The 17,067-nt window shown below is 36.2% G+C and overlaps 1 protein-coding gene across 1 annotated transcript in view; it reads left to right on the plus strand.

Annotated features, from left to right (window-relative positions):
- Positions 1 to 17,067, plus strand: part of MALRD1 (MAM and LDL receptor class A domain containing 1) — a 596,783-nt gene that overhangs the window by 463,852 nt on the left and 115,864 nt on the right. The window contains exon 34 of the mRNA XM_067730697.1: positions 8,686 to 8,887. Within this exon, the coding sequence (XP_067586798.1) occupies positions 8,686 to 8,887 (202 nt within the window). The remainder of the gene's footprint in view (positions 1 to 8,685; positions 8,888 to 17,067) is intronic.

A 17,067-nucleotide genomic window follows, 5' to 3' on the forward strand; every position in this document is an offset into this window, starting at 1 on the left:
CATAGACAGTCATGTCACTTGCAAACAGAAGCATTTTTATTTCTTTATAATCAGTATACCTCTTATTTCCTTTTCTTCTCTTATTGCATTATGTCAGTTTTCCAGTACAATGTTTAATAGAAGCAGTGAAAGCAGACATCCTTCTTTGTTCCTGACCTGAACAGGAAAGTCTCCAGTTTCTCACCATATACAGGCAAAAGTGATTTAAAGAACTCCAATTTCAGACACATCTTGAAAAAAAATATATTTAACTTTAAATATATTGAAAAAGAAGTTTATAAGTATCTAAGTTGAATAGCACAAATTAACTACTATGGTAAGACTGTAAGACTGAGCTAAGATTTTTCTGCTGTACGTGAAACAATGCCTGGTACTTAGCCAAAACTCAATAAATATTTATTAACTGAATGAATGAAATGGTAAATGAATGTGTGATGACAATGAAAAACAGGACTCAGAACATAAAACATCTATGTTCTTCATTAAAAAATAAAAATAAAAACTGGTGACGTAAAAATAAGAATGAGATTAGCTATAGGTTTTTTGTAGGATATTCTTTACAAGTTGAGGAAGTTCCCCTCTATTCCTAGCTTCTTAAGAGTTGTTATCATGAATGGATGTTAAAATTTGTCATATGATTTCTCTGCATCTATTGATAAAATTATATGATTTTTCTTCTTTAGCTTGCTGATACGGTAGATTACATTAATCAATTTTCTAATGTTTACCAACTTAACATACCTGAAATAAATTCTACCTCATGGTTGTGTATAATTCATTTATACATTTTTGGATTCATTTTGCTAATATTTTGTAGAGGATTTTTGCATTTATGTTCATGGAAGATATTGGCCTATAGTTTTCCTTTCTAGTAGTCTCTGTCTGATTTTGGTATTAGGGTAAAGCTGGTCTCATAGAATGAATTTGGAAATGTTTCCTCTGCTTCTATTTTCTGGATACAACTGTAGAGAGTTGATACCATTTCTTCCTTAAAATTTTGGTAGAATTCACCATCAAACCCATCTGGATTTATTGCTTTCTCTTTTGGAATGTTTATTAATGATTGATTCAATTTCATTAATAGATAAAGGCCTATTCACATTATCTGCTTTTCTTGTGTGAGTTTTCATAGATGTGCTTTTCAAGGAATTGATCAATTTCATCTAGATTATCAAATTTGTGGGCATGGAGTTGTTAATAATTAATAACCCTTTATTATTCTTTCAGGGGATCAATGATGATGGCTACTCTTTCATTTCGGATATTTATATTTGTATCTTCTCTCTTTTTTTCCTTAGGTAACCTAGCTAGAAGTTTATCAGTTTTATTGTTCCCTTCCAAGGACCAGTTTAAATTATTGATTTTAGATCTTTCTTAATTTCTACTTTATGAATTTAATTCTGTGAAATTTCCCTGTAAACATGGCTTCACTATCCCACAAACTTTGATTATATTTCCATTTTCATTCGGTTTGAAATACTTTTAGTTTTTCTTGTGACTCCTTCTTTAACCCATGTTTTATTGAGAAGCGTGTTGTATAATCTCAAAAGTATTTGGCCTTTTTCTTCAGCTATTTTCCTGTTACTTATTTCTAGTTAAACTCCACTGTGATCTGAAAGGATACATTGTATGATTCTATTCTTTTAAATTTGCTATAGTGTGTTTTATGACCCAGATGTCTTCAATCTTGGTGAGTGTTCTCTATGAGTCTGAGAAGAATGTGTATTCTGCTGTTTCTGGATGACGTAGTCTACCAATGAATTAGATCCAGTTGATTGACATTATTCAGTTCAACTATGCCCTTACTGATTTAATGCCTCCCGCTCTGTCAGTTACTTATAGAGGGATGTTGAAGTCTTCAACTGTAAGAGTGGATTCATCTACTTCTCCTTGCAGTTGTACCACTTTTCGAGTTGTACTGTCTCAAGTATTTGATGTTCTGTTGTTGGGTGCATACACATTCGGGATTGTTGTCTTCTTAGAGAATTGACCGCTTTCTCATTGTGTAATGCCCTCTTCATCCATAATAGTTTTCTTTCTCCGAAGTCTGTTTTGCCCAAAATTAATATGGCTTTTCCAGCTTTCTGTTCATTAGTATTAGCATGGTATATTTTTCTCCATCCTCTTAATTCTAATCTACCCGTGTCTTTATATTTAACTTAAGTTTCTTATAGACAATACATAGTTGAGGCTTGTTTTTTCTGACAATCTCTGACAATCTGACAATCTGACAATGTGACAATCTCTGTCTTTTAATTGGTATATTTAGAAAACAGACATTTAAAGTGATTATTGATAGTTGAGTCAATACCTAGCATATCTGTTACTGTTTTACATTTGTTAACTTTGTTCTTTTTGTGTGCATGTGTCTTATACTCTTTTTTGCTTCCTTTGTTTTAAATGAGCATTTTTTATGAGTCCTTTTTTCTCTTCTCTTAGCATGTCTTCTTTTTAAAGCCTTTTTATTATTTGCCCATGAGTTTGCAACATGCATTTACTAATAATCCAAGTCCACTTTCAAATAACACTATACCACTTCATGAGTAGTGCAAGTACACAGTATTCTCAATTCCTCCCTCCCTTCTCTTATAATGTGCTGCCATACATTTCACTTGCCCAAAAGCTAAAATCACTGAATACATTCTTGTTATTATTATTTTGACTAAACTATTATCTGTTACATCAATTAATAATAAGAAAAGTAAAATATTTTATTTACCTTTATTTATTCCTTCTCTAACACTCTTCTTTTTTTTATGTAATCTGATTTTCTGACCACATCATTTTCCTTTTCTCTAAGGAACTTCTTTTAACTTTACTTGCAAGACAGATCTACTAGCAAAAAATTTCCTCAGTTTTTATTTGTCTGAGAAAATCTTTCTTTCTCCTTTATTTTGAAGGATAATTTTGCTGGATATGGAATTCCAGGTTGGAGTTTTTCTTTCGTCACTCTAAATATTTTGTTTCACTGTCTTCTTGTTGGCATGTTTTCTGAAGAGAAGTCTGATGTCATTCTTATCCTTGCTGCTCTATAAGTTGTTTTCTCCCCCTGGCTTCTTTCATTAGATAGATTCTCTCTAACCTTTGATTCTCTGAAGTTTGAATATCATGTGCCTCAGTGTAGATAAATTTTAGTGCTGGTATTTATCATGTTGATGTTCTCAGATCTTCCAGGATCCATGGTTTGTTGTCTGTCATTAAGTTTGGGAAAATATTTATTATCACTTTAAATATTTTTTCTGTTCTTTCTTTCTTCTCCTACTGGTATTCACATTATGCATGTTATACCTTTTATAACCATTCCACAATTCTTGGATAGTCTGTTCCATTCTTTTGTTTGTTTGTTTTTTGCATTTCAGATTTGGAATTGTCTATTGATGTACTTTCAAGCTCACTGATTCTTTCCTCTGCTGTGTCCAGTCTGTTGATGAGCCCATCAGAAGCATGCTTCATTTCTGTTAGGGTGTTTTTTTTTTTTAATTTCTAGCATTTCCTTTTGATTCTTTCTTAGAGTTTCCAGTTCTCTGCTTACATGTCCATCTGTTCTTCCATGTTGTCCACTTTTTCCATTAGAGCCCTTAGCTTATTAATCATACTTGTATTAAATTTCCTGTCTGATAATTTCAACATCTCCACCATACCTAAATCTGGTTCTGATGCTTAGTCTGTGCCTTGACAGCCTAACATGATATACTGGGTAAAAATTAGGCCTTTAGTATGAGGTTTTATGTTCATCTGGCTAGAGGTTAAGCTGTGTTTGCTGTTTGCTCTAGCTGTAGGATCAGGGCTCTAATTTTCCCTTTTGTCCTTGTTTTTGTCTCCTCTGCTATCTTTGGGTTTCCAGAGAGATTTCTTCCTAAATAAGGTCTACAATGTACTGTTCTTTAAGTTGAATTCCCGTATTTTTACATAGAAGCCCTACATATATGTTGGTAAGTTGTGGGGTGAGAGAAAGCTCTCTGTAGGGCTACAATTAGGTCTCAGTCTTTTAGTGAGTCCTTTACTACCCCTGGGTTTTATTCTTTATAATTTCCCCTCAGATTTTTACTTTTTTCACTCCTTAGGTAATACAGGAAGACTAGAGGGAGCTGAATTGGTAATTTCCCCCTGCATGGAAAACTACCAGGCACTGGAGTTGGGTATTTTCTTTTCCCCAATTCGGTTAGGCTCTGATGAACCTAGTCAGTTAAGCTCTTTTTAAATAATTTGTCTTGCGGGTAGGCCTTGCTGAGAAGAACAGAATGCTCTAGGTATATTTCTGGGTATATTTTCCCCTCCTCCTGCCAAAAAATTGAGGGAAATTTTTCTGTGATTTTTCCCTGTGAGGACCTGTTAGGACTCCTGGAGGTCTAACTCACAAAAGTTTGGAGATCCTCCCCACTGACCCCTGCCACCCAAGATTTTTTAACTTTCAAACTTGTCCACAGTGAGTCTCCAGCAATTCATCAACTACAGTTTAGGCTTTTCGACCTCATTACTGGTCCCCACAGGGGTTTCTGTCCCTTGGTTTCTGTTTTAGTAAGTTGTGATTCTCAGCATCTGCCTGTCTCTCTCTCCAATTTTGGAGGCAGCAGTTATGATTGCTCTGTGACCTCAATTCACTGAAGAATTTAAGAAGAGTTGTTGATTTTCAGTTTATTCAGCTTTTCTCTTGTCGTGAGGACTAGAGTAACAATTTCAAGCTCCTTACATTGCTGTCCTGGAGACTAGAGGTCTGTGCTGTACACGTGTAATGAATTGTTTAACCTCTCTCTACCCCAGATTTCTAACCCAGATCTGTTAAGGGAAGTTAATAGTCTTACCCTACATCTACACATGTGGTAGTGTTCATATAACATAACATATGTGAATGTTCTAAATTTTATTAATATGGGCAATATTATTGTTATTTCTATCCTTTATTAAATGAATATAAAGCCTATAAACTCCCTTTTGAGGGAAATTTCCCTTTTCATTACTTTTGATTATTTTCTTTCCTCTCATATAAAATTTGAGTGTTTTCAAATGAAACCATGAGAAATTGTGCACTGCTAAGGATTAAGCACAGTTCAGCTCATTGCTTTGCCCTATCAGTAGTGATTAAAGAGCAGACGCCTAGCAGAACAGCTGAGAGTTAACTGAGGGCCAAGTAAAGCCAAGGTTTCCTCTCACTGATGCATTTTACACCCTAACTTTAATGAGCTAAGTATGTGATGAAATGGATAAATGTTTCCATTATCCACAAGTGTCCATTCAGAGTCTCCAAATCGGCACTGGGACCTGCCTTCAGTGTTTCAGGAACCTGGAGACTGACTAGTTGCAGGAGAGGAACTTTAGGAAAAGCTACTGGTCGAGTTCTTTTAATTCTTTATCTGGACAACCTAGATACACGGATATTGTTGAGGAAGCTGGTCTCTAAGAGCCATACTCTTCTGGAATTTAATCATCATCACCCATATTTTCTATTACCTGTTGCTGAGTGTTCTCCTCCAGAGGAATGTTCATTCTAAACAAATGCTGAGGAGTTGCTTTCTCAAATCCTTGACATAAATTTAACTGGTTAGTGTTATAATATTTGTATTTAAATGGTATAATATTATTTTATTCTGACTATCTATGTTTTTCATTTAGCAAGTTCTCTTTAAGTTTTTCCTACCCTACATTATAAGCTTGGATTATAATATCACCTTTGAATATAATATAAACTTGATTATAATATCAATACATAAACTTCATTATATCTTTATATATTATTTGAATACATTTTGCTTTTATAATAAAAATCATGGTAACAATGGTTGTTTTATAGTATATAATGTTAACAATTATTATATTAATGGTGAGTGTTCAACCAAAATGTAGAATATCAAAGTAGAAGTAACCAGATTATTTATCTAGCAGTTGATTTTTATAAAGCTATTTCAAATAATGTTATTATTGCCACATGAATTGCTTTTCAGTAAAATGTGTGTATTAAAATACAAAATTAGAAACAAACGAATTTAGAATTAATTAGCTTTGAAGACATTAGCCACTTTAATTTTTCAAAGTGATAGTTGTTTAGGGCTTCCCTGGTGGCGCAGTGGTTGAGAGTCCGCCTGCCGATGCAGGGGACACAGGTTCGTGCCGCGGTCCGGGAGGATCCCGCATGCCGCGGAGCGGCTGGGCCCGTGAGCCATGGCCGCTGAGCCTGCGCGTCCGGAGCCTGTGCTCCACAATGGGAGAGGCCACAACAGTGAGAGGCCCGCGTACCGCAAAAAAAAAAAAGTGATAGTTGTTTAAAAGTTTTTTAAAATAAATACTTTGCTGAGCATTATCATATACATACACACACAAAAAGTCTCAGGAGACAGTGAGTATTATTTCTGTTGAAAGGCAAAAAATACATACCATAATTTTAGTCTTTAGTGGGTGGCCCATTGGCCATAAATAAAATCCAGCATTAAAAGGAGTCCATAAATGATTCTTCTAGTTTTTCCATTGGCCACTGTGGCTACAAAAATCACTTTACATGACATGCAATTGTTCAATTTAATACACTGGTGGTTCCATAAATATATATTACTATTGAAACAACTAATGAACTTGTCAAAAAGTTTTGTTGAAATTAAGTAGTGAGTTAGTAAACTCAACCAGAATTAATTTGGACTGTAGTAGGATGAAATAATGGGATAAAAATAGGTTGACGTATATTGGAGAGTTAATTCTCATGATGAGAGGGTACAAGAGGGATGGGCAGGAGATGTCATGGTGGGGTTTTGAGAAGTAGAGTAAAAGGAGAATGGAAGGAAAGGGAATCTGTCAAGAGCATGTAGGATCGATTGAAGATTTAAAAGACTGAAAGCAGAGAATAAAATGAAGTGTTAAAACAATAAAAATGATACATTAATAAATAAAACACACGTATGCTAGAGTTTTGGATAAAACCAGAAAAGGTTGTGTTATATTTTCATGAAATTTGGTTTTCTGAGATGATTTTCCCAGAAAAAGAGTTATAAAATAAATAAAAATAAAGCTATTTCTTTTTAAATCTCTGTGATGTAATCCAGGATTAATGCAAAAGGAGGGCTCAACTTAGTTTGATTTTGTAGAGGTGTCCTGTTATCAAGGTCAGTCAGAAGCTTCATACATATTTCTTTTTAACTTTTAAAAAATGGGGAAAATTTGTATGAATTTGAAAACTAAGTATTCACTAAATCTTGGAGCTGAAGACTCTTTGGAGTGAGTGTTTGCTTATGTGTGAGACAGAAAACAGTCAACTGACCCGAATTCCTTTCATATTGAATCTTAGCTTATTTTATTTTTCAAGAAATCAAATATGAAAGGTAATTTTTACTTAAGAACTGTCTGCTTTTCCAAAATGTTGGTGATAAAGTCTCACTTTTCAGGTTTCCAAGTTTCAGGCAAGTTTTTCTTTTCTTTTTTTTTTTTTTTTAGTCTGTCATCTTGATTTATTTTTGGTATTATGTTTAATGTCCATTAAGAGTTGGATTTCTGACTTGACCTTAGACTTTTTGTAGTAGTGCACATTGGCAGTATGCTTAATTTCTGGTCTGAGTTATTTAGTGGTTTTTGGTAAGACTCCTAGAATGTCAATATAATATCATGTGTAACAGAATGAGTGATATTGTCCTCTCCTTCTAATAGTATAAATTTTGGATAGATTTTTATAGGATAAATTATCTGTAGATAAATTTTGACACTAAGAAAAAAGTGAGGAAGTAAGGTTTTTCAGTAAAGGGAAATGTCATTGAAGAAAAAGAATATTGCAATAGAGAAAATTACTATCCATGAGTATTCTTTACTCTGAGTCTTATTTTTCCCGTGTAAAAGAAAGGATTGTATAAGTGATTGCTGAAGTACCTTAAAAGTACATTATATATGTATAATATATATGTATATATTATACATATGTATAGCAACTAAGGAAATGGTAATCATAAAATTTTGGTGCAAAAAAATGTAGGAAAGTATCTTTTCAACTTTATTTTTTGTTGTTTAAATAGATTTTTTTGAAGAGCGCTAGGAAATGTCTGTTTTTATTTTGTTCTGAATTGTTTTTATTGTTTAAAAAAAATCAGAACTTGTCATGGTGGTTGGTTTCAAAACAAGCTCTATTTCTATTTCTCTTCCTTTTGAATCTGTTAGTCCTTATACTTTAAAAAGTCCTGAATATTGACGTTAGTTAATTCAGATAGATTTTCTGTCTGTCAAAATGTTAACTATTTTCCACAGATTGGTTCCTGAAATGACTTGTTTACTCTCATATTCATTTACTATGAGGATTTTCTACAGTGACACACCTTAGTCGAGATGGATGAAGTTTTTTTTAAGTGGTGAAAAATTCTAGTTGTACACCTCCGCCAGCTTTTTAGGTACTTGAGATAGTTACAGTTTGGGGCCATGTCTAATTTGGTACACGGAAATCGATATGTCAAAGCTAAACAAAGGTCTAACTCACCAAAGGAAATATAACATCCGTAGTCTCACTTTATAACCACACCTTGCCTGAGTATAAGCTGGATCTTGCCCACTATGTTATAGAACAGATTATACATCAAGGATGATTAAAAGTATTATTATTGAGCTGTCGCACTGCTAGATTCCATTCTTTCAACAACAACCTGGATGCCCATATGCCTCTAACATCCAAACAATGAAGAGTTGATTTTTCTCTGTTTGTTTCTTTTTCTTCCCCATTTTTAGGTGTATACTGTTGAGGAATCTGGACTAAGCATCCTGGTGTGGTCAGTGATTGGCAATAAAAGAACCGGTTGGATGTATGGACATGTACCTCTCTCCAGTAACAGTCCATTTAAGGTGGCATTTGAAGCTGATCTGAGCGGAAAAGAGAACATCTTTATTGCCCTTGATGACATCTCCTTTACCCCAGAATGTAGATTTGGAGGTAAGCCATCCCTTCAGAAAATGGGATGTTCAAGGATTGTTTTAAATATCTGAATATAGAAGAATGGGGAATTTCTGAGGCATTGCATTTCTTTTCACATCCAGTCCTACTCATACATTGTAGAAAGAACAGTATGTACTGCCGGAGGTAAAGTTTTTCTCCCCATGAAACTTCATCATGAAATTTTCATATCCTCTAGGCAACAGAATAGCTTAGACTAAAATTCTTTAAGAAACCCAGAGAAAATTTAGTTCCATCAGTATAGCTTTATTGTCTACTTTCTTTATTTCCAAAGGTTCACAACAACTGCACGAGGTAAAGATTCCTCTGTTCACCTGTCATCTTCCAGACTGTCTTTTCCATCCATATTAGCTTTTCCCTTTCCCTGGGCCATTTCCCTTCTGTTTCTACACTACAATCTAGAACTCTGATTCTATTGCATAAAGAAAAAAAAAATCTTGTCAGTAACTCCTTTTCTTAGAAATCATCCCCTTAACTGAAATCTGAATTTCTTATGTTTAAGATGCTTCCACTTAAGTAGCTATTTGCTCTCTTATAAATTCTTCACGTTATCAACATTAGAGAGTAGGGTCATTGCCTTTCAGACTACTCCATGCCTCTTTCAAAATTCTGTTCTTACAGCCTTTATTCAAACTTTTCTTCTCTTTTAAAGCCACACATCTGGGTTCTTTTTCTCATGGTTTTCCACTGGATTCTAAATCCTGGGCAATCTCAACCTCCAGGTGAATCAAACTGTGAAACATTGGCCTCTTAAATTCTAGTAACTTTCATAAATATTTTTCCTCATTAACCAACTCCCATAGTTATATTCTGAACTTTATCATCCCCTCTGAAAATTTAGGGTTAAAAAATATAATATAATCATTATGTCTTCTACTTTTTGAAAACTATAATCTAATCATTATGTCTTCTACATTTATGTCTTCTCCTCCTCCTAAACCTGTTTTCCAATGTAAGTAATAAGAAAAAATACAACTCTAGATTTGCAATGTTTCCTGTTTTTTTCCATAAAACAAGCTTTTTATACTTTTCCCCTAATGGTCTCAGATTTAATGATCTAACACCTCAATTCCATTCTTAATCAAGCACTTTGAATTCTGTCCTCTTTTTTTCATTTTAACATAAATTTGGGTCCTAATTATGTTCCAGGAACTCTGCTAAGTAGTTTGTAAGTATTAACACATTTATTTATCAGACCGCCCCTGTAGAATAGATACAAGTATCTAGCTCATGTTCCCTATAATGGCTTTATCAGTCTCTGAAATTGACTTACAGTAGCCGTAGCCATTTGCATTTTCCAAACTGCTACTGGTCCTACTCGTTGGGACCACTAAAAATGTCAACTTATCACGTTAGCTGGACTCCCAACAGTCCCAGATGCAGGTTTAGGACCATTCCCTGGCGCTACTTTTCTACAACAATCCTCAAATCCTCGTCTCTTCCTTGAACTTTCTTCACTCTGCCAATGTTCTTATATCCTTTGAACAGAAAATAGAGCCCGTTTATAATGAACTTCCTTAATTTTCTCTTCCCTTCTTCCAAATGTGCCTGTAACTGCAACCAAATTATTTTTGTCACCGTTCGTCTCAGGAAAAAATCCCTTGAAAAATCCTGCTGAGAAATCTGCTGATAGCCTCATGGAGGTTCTTTTGTATGTGGCAAGTTACTTTGCTCTTGCTGCTTTCAAAATTCTTTCTTTTCTTTGACTCTTAATGATTTAATTATAATGTGTACCTGGGTAGACTTCTTTGAGTTGATCCTGTTTGGGCACTTTTTTTTTTTTTCCCATACGCGGGACTCTCACCGCTGAGGCCTCTCCCGTTGCGGAGCACAGGCTCCAGACGCGCAGGCTCAGCGGCCATGGCTCACGGGCCCAGCCGCTCCGCGGCATGTGGGATCTTCCCGGACCGGGGCACGAACCCGTGTCCCCTGCATCGGCAGGCAGACTCCCAACCACTGCGCCACCAGGGAAGCCCTGTTTGGGCACTTTTGAGCTTCATGAGTCTGTATTTCTATATCCTTTCCAAGATTTAGGATGTTTTTGGCCATTATTTCTCTAGGTAAACTTTCTGCCTTTTTCTCTTTCTCTCTTGTTCTCTGGGAATCACATGATGTGGGATTCAAGCCAGGTCACTAGGCCGCCTCAGGGACCATGGTCAGATTGAAGCCAGCAGGCCTGTGACTGGGAGTACACACAGGGCTCCTCCTGGTTGCTGAGGGAGCAGGAACTGAACCGTGGCAGAGCAGGGTTGCAACTAGTCACAGGACAGCTCCAGGGTCCACAGCCAGGACTGACGTCAGCGGGCCTGCTTCCAGGGGCACAAATGTGTGTAGGCAGGACTAACTCCTGGAATGCAGTAGAGCAGGGCTGGAACTGGGTCATAGGACTGCTGCAGGATCTTCAGTCACGTCCAAGGTCAGGCGGCCTCTTAATGGGGCACAGACAGGCATGGGTCCTCCCCCACCTCTGGGCATGGTGGGCTGGTTGTAGAAGTGTGGCCAAGCATGGCTGTAGCTGAGTCCACTGGGAAATGGGGCTACTCTTGGTCTGTATCCAGGACCACTTTCAGTGAACCTGCCACCAGAGCATGGGCCTCCCTTCTCCAAGCAGCTCTCCCTGGTCTTGGGCTTCACCAGAGTTTCACAACTCCTGCCAGGATAGCCTGAAGCTCCCACGAAGGCACTTTTGTCCATGGGTGACTGCTAGTTTTTTGTTTGGGGTTGGAAGGATGTGAGCAAGGGACCTCCTATTCTACCATCTTTCTGATGTCACTCTCCTCACATGGAATTTTTAAAGGTTTTTTAAAAAGAAAAAAATAGCAATTATATATTTATGCCTCCGAAACGTTTGGTAAAAATGGTCTTCGAAGTGTTAGCACTTAGCAAGGAAAACTTCATTTCCTAGTAATACTGTATAAAGGAAGCATTATTATCACATAAAATTTAAAACTGATCAAATTTCAATGAAGTTCTCTCCAAATATTCTATTTTTATCGAATGAAAATGCCCAGGATGGACACAGTTTTCCAATGGAATATAGTTGTAAAAAAATGTTAAAATTCAGGTGGTACACGGCCTTCTACAATGAATATTTGTTGAACAAAGCAAGAGAAAGATTAGATAAATGTTTCCAATATTCATCCATGTGTGTCCTTCTTCATTCAGCTCTCAGAGAATGTGAAAAATTCTCTACCATCAAAACTATTGAATACTTGCTGCTTCCATCTTTCCTTAATTAGCTCAGTCTCGATTCAAGTGAACTAAGCAAGCTAAATTAACTTAGATAATATTCTCCAAATCTATAATAAGACATCCAGATTTTTACATTTAGCATATTACATTTTCTGATGTCCAGATTAACATCCTAAGATTAAAAACAGCATCCTAAGATTAAAAACTCTCAACTTCATTTCAACCTCATATTAGGTTTTTTGGTTGTTTTGACCATTCTCCCCACACACCCTCAATAAGATGCACTCTCCCATAATATGAAGGGATGTAGAACTGCAGCATTTGTCACCATAAGTTACCTGTAGTTTTCTTTCCATTTAGAAGATTGCCCTACAATGGCGACCCCTTCCCTACCCCACAGATCTTTAGTTTCTATGTTATTACTTCTCTATCCTTCCTTTAATTACTTCAGGTTTCCCAGGGAAACATTTTCTGAATGGAGACATCCTTTATGCAACAAAGCACCTCCAGCAATTCTGAGTCGGCAGAGAAATGCATTTATTTTCACAGAGTCTGTTTTTTTTAACCATGTGAGTTTCCAGGGTGGAAGGTGTTTTCTATTTTTGTTCTATAATTTGAAACAAGAAGGAACACATTTTTCTCCCTGGTGAAGAAACATTTTACAGGGCTGGTAGGACATTCCTGCCTTTAAAACTATACAAGACATTGTACAGTATTTGAAGCAACAGTGAGTGAGAAAATGTAGCATACTTGAAGATATGGTGCATATCTACAGAATTTTTTGCAGGAGTCTAATAAGGGGGCAAATACCGGTAGACACAGCTGGAAGGGGAATGATAGGTAGGAAGCAGATTGTTTTGGTGTTCTGGGTTGAATAGTGTCTTCCTCCAAATCCGTGGCCTTCCCAGGTCCTCAAAATGTGAGCTTATTTGGAAGTAAGGTCTTTGCAGATGTAATTAAGATGCGAGTTAAGAGGAGGTCATACTGGAGTAGGGTTGGCCCTTAATATAATATGACTGGTGTCATTCTAAGGAGAGGAGAAGGGACACAGCAACAGACACACAGGAAGAATATCATGTGATGAAGGAGGCAGAGATTGAAGTGATGCATCTCTGAGTAAAGGCATGACAAGGATGGCCAGGAAAACCAGAAGCTAAGAGAAAGGAATGGACTGGGTTCTCCCCTAGAGCCTTCAGAGATAGTGTGTCTCTGTGAGCACCTTGAATTTCAGACTTCTGGCCTATGGCACTGTGAGAGAATAAATGTCTATCATTTTAAGCCATCCAGTTTTTGGTACTTTGTTATGGCATCCCTAGGAAACGAGCACAACTGGGAACACTGATGTCTACTTTATAACCAAGAACTGGGTTCAAATTGTCATTAAAACACTTACTACCCACTTGACCCCATTTTTCTTATCCATGAAATGATTATCATCAAGATTTAGGAAATGTGCCTTTCCTGAAAAGAGTTGCAGTAACTAATTTTTTAAAAAATTTTTATTGGAGTGTAGTTGATTAACAGTGTTGTGTTAGCTGTTACAGCAAAGTGAATCAGTATACATATACTGTATAAGTATACATATATGTATACATAAGTATAAGTATACATATAAGTATACATAAGTATACATATATATGTATACAGTATACATATACTGTATAAGTGAATCAGTTATACATATACATATATCCACTCTTTTTTTTTTTTTAGATTCTCTTCCCACACAGACCATTATAGAGTATTGAGTAGAGTTCCCTGTGCTATACAGCAGGTTCTTATTAGTAATCTATTTTGTATATAGTAGTGTGTATATGTCAATCCCAATCTCCCAATTTATCCCTCCCCCCACTTATCCCCTGGTAGCCATAAGTTTGTTTTCTACATCCATGACTTTACTTCTGTTTCGTAAAGCATTAACTATTTCAGGCAAAAAAAACCTAAGAATAATTCTGCAACATTTTGTCTTCTGCTAATTAACATTCCTAAATGAAATGTACTGAGTCTGATGCTCCATTATGTAAATACACAGTAAATAACAAGGGATGCTGCTGTGGATTTTAAATCTAAGAAAACTCCAGTTTTAGGGATTCACTTTATGAACAAACTTTCCAACTAGATTTTTTTGTTAAATTGAAAGAAAATGATCTTCAGGAAGTGAATGCAAAGAAAAGAAATATTATCCTAGGGCATCCTTTTTTAAATTGACTTGGTAAGTATAAAATGAGAGTAACTAGCAAGGTGCCAGACAAATAATGAAATTCATAAGGCATGCAAGGGGAGTAAGCAGCCACAAGTTCTCCTTGTGATACTATCACTGCTAAACGACAGTGGCTCTCACGTCATTCTGGAATAGAGATTTTCATTCTTGTTTCACATCTCTGAATTTGAGCAGCAAGTATTACTCTGGAGCATTTCCAGGACAGGTCTATTCTCTTGAATGCAAATTATTTAAAGATGGAGACATTTGTCTGTTTTCATCATCTTCATCATTTATATCATCTTCAGTGATGTATTCTGCATGCCTAGCAGAGTCCTGTTGTACAGGAGCTACTCAATAAACATGTCCTATGAATAAAGAAATATGTCAAATGAGTAGATGAATAAGTAAAAGTCATCAACTGAATTTATCGACATATGGTACCTCCTTTCACTACCACCAATGAACTCTGCCTCCAGTCTTATTTTCAAACCCTTGTTTGGGAGCTAAGAGAGACAGAGACAGAGACAAAGAGAGACACAGAGAATCCAATAGATTCTGTGTGGCTATATTGAGTGATAGAAAGATGACAACTACACTAAAAATTTAGAGACATGAGTCTAAATCGTGACTGTATCACTAAATACTTGTATAATTTTAAGAAACTAATTTAAACTCCTTAGACCATGTTTTGTCATCAGGGAAATGATATAGACAATCTCTTAAGTCCCTTTCAGGTCTATCGTTTTATGATCATAAAAGTTTGTAAAAGAGGATTAGGAAGGCAGAAGGAAGGCATAGAGAATGACATACAAAAGAAGAGAGTCCAGAGAGAATGAGGAGGCAGTTCAAAGGGATCTAGGGTTATGGCAGAAATGTCATTGCAGGAAGACACAGAAGACTTCTTGCTACTTGCTGTATTTATGAACTTGAGTAAGTCTGCCCTTCATTTAGTCAAAGTTGAGAATCTACTGTGTGCTGCCCTGGATTTAGATTGGAAGGACATATGTGCCTATAATATTATTGCCAGCTCTCCAGGAATTTACAAACTAAGGACATATTGGGATAATGATGCATACGTGGAAGCCTAAAATATTATAAAGTGCATTTGAAACTCTCTCAGCTCTAAAACTATAGTTCTAAGATGATTTCATTTGACTTGAAGGCAGCATCAAGTATATGGAAGTAACTTATTGAGCCATCAATGAATATTCATAAGAAATATTCAGTGGTGTGTTGGTAGACTAGCTCTCAAGGGGGAAAAAATCCCTGATGTGTAGCATTTCCCTATTTCCTTGGTGAAATACCCCAGCATGGTTAATTTCAGGTTGCCAGTATGACCTCACTGAAGGTGTATTTGAGAAGAAAAGCACACAGTCAGCTTTGGTGAAGCAGTACAACAGGCTGCCGTACACACGCGTCAGAGGAAGGAGCCTCAGGGGTGATGATGCTCCTTTCCTCCCAGCTAGACAGAGGAGTGAAAACTATGGCTGTGGTCCAGGGCAAAGAATGAGCATATTTACTTCTCATAATGGATGAAGAGTTTGCTAATGAAAACTTATCTCATAATAAGGATATTTGTACCATTTGTATGAGTTTATATTTTTTAAAAAAGCCTCAAAAACCTCTTGGTTATGAACCATAAAGAGATGTCATCAAGTTTTTAGTGCCTTTATCCTTTTCTCAATATCCACTTTGAAACCAGAGATTCTGCCTTCTTTTTTCCCCCCCAGTTCCATTTTACAGCTCAAACTCTACTTCAAGGCCTTCTTATTACTCATCGGAATCCCTGTTATGGCTGCATAACAGACCTATCTAATTTACACACACTCGTAACTACCGGCTTAATCTTCTAGTCCCTACTATAGTGTAAGTTCCAGAAAAGTAGACCTTGCATTTTTCTTATTCATCACGATAACAAAAAGAATTTTTTATTGCAAGCAACAGAACCTTACTCGGGCTCACTTAAAGGCAGAAAATAAGCTTATTGAAAGAATATTGATTGCTCCAAAAATTAAATGTAAAACTAAGAATCTAAGACAGAAAAATAAGTGGGAGGTGAGTAAGACTGAGTAAACCAGAGGTTGAAACTACCTAAGTCCACTGCCTGTGAATACTTCCTTCAGAGCTGGGCTATCTACTTTCCTGCCACCATTATGAGTAATCTCTAATCGTCCCTTTGTCACTCCCTTAAAATTAAAGGAGCTGGTTGGAAGCATACTGTTGACCAAGCCCAAATCATATGTCTACACTTCAGAGTCTTGTAAGTTACACTTTCATTTCTAATTTCCACATCAGCCACCTCTGGCTGACGACCATTCCTCTTCTTTTTTAAAAAATCATAATCGAGCTTGAATATTCTGCAACCATCTGGACCAATTTACAAAGCTGACGAGAAACAATAAATTTTCTATCTATACTCCAATGGTGAGAGATGAAATAAAACTGAGACTAATCAAAATACATAAATTCATACAAGTTGTAAAGAAGAAAAATGCTTAGAGGCTGTCAATTGCCTACTGAATATGTTTCTTATCCTTTGTCGCAGCTCCTGTCTTATCTCTCTGATTCTGGTTATGAAATGATCCCTTAAAGTAAGACCTCTTGCCTTTCTCTAGTCATGTCCCATATTCTGTCCTCTCATCTCATTGACTTTAATCTTACTGCTCTCAGGCTGGAGATGCCCTGCCCTTTATCTCCTCTTGTGTAAATCCTTTTTCACTTTCAAGGGCAGAGCAAAAGCCACCTTCTTCATGAATTTATCCTT

Source organism: Pseudorca crassidens, chromosome 1 (assembly GCF_039906515.1).
Source record: "Pseudorca crassidens isolate mPseCra1 chromosome 1, mPseCra1.hap1, whole genome shotgun sequence".
Classification (NCBI taxonomy): domain Eukaryota; kingdom Metazoa; phylum Chordata; class Mammalia; order Artiodactyla; family Delphinidae; genus Pseudorca; species Pseudorca crassidens.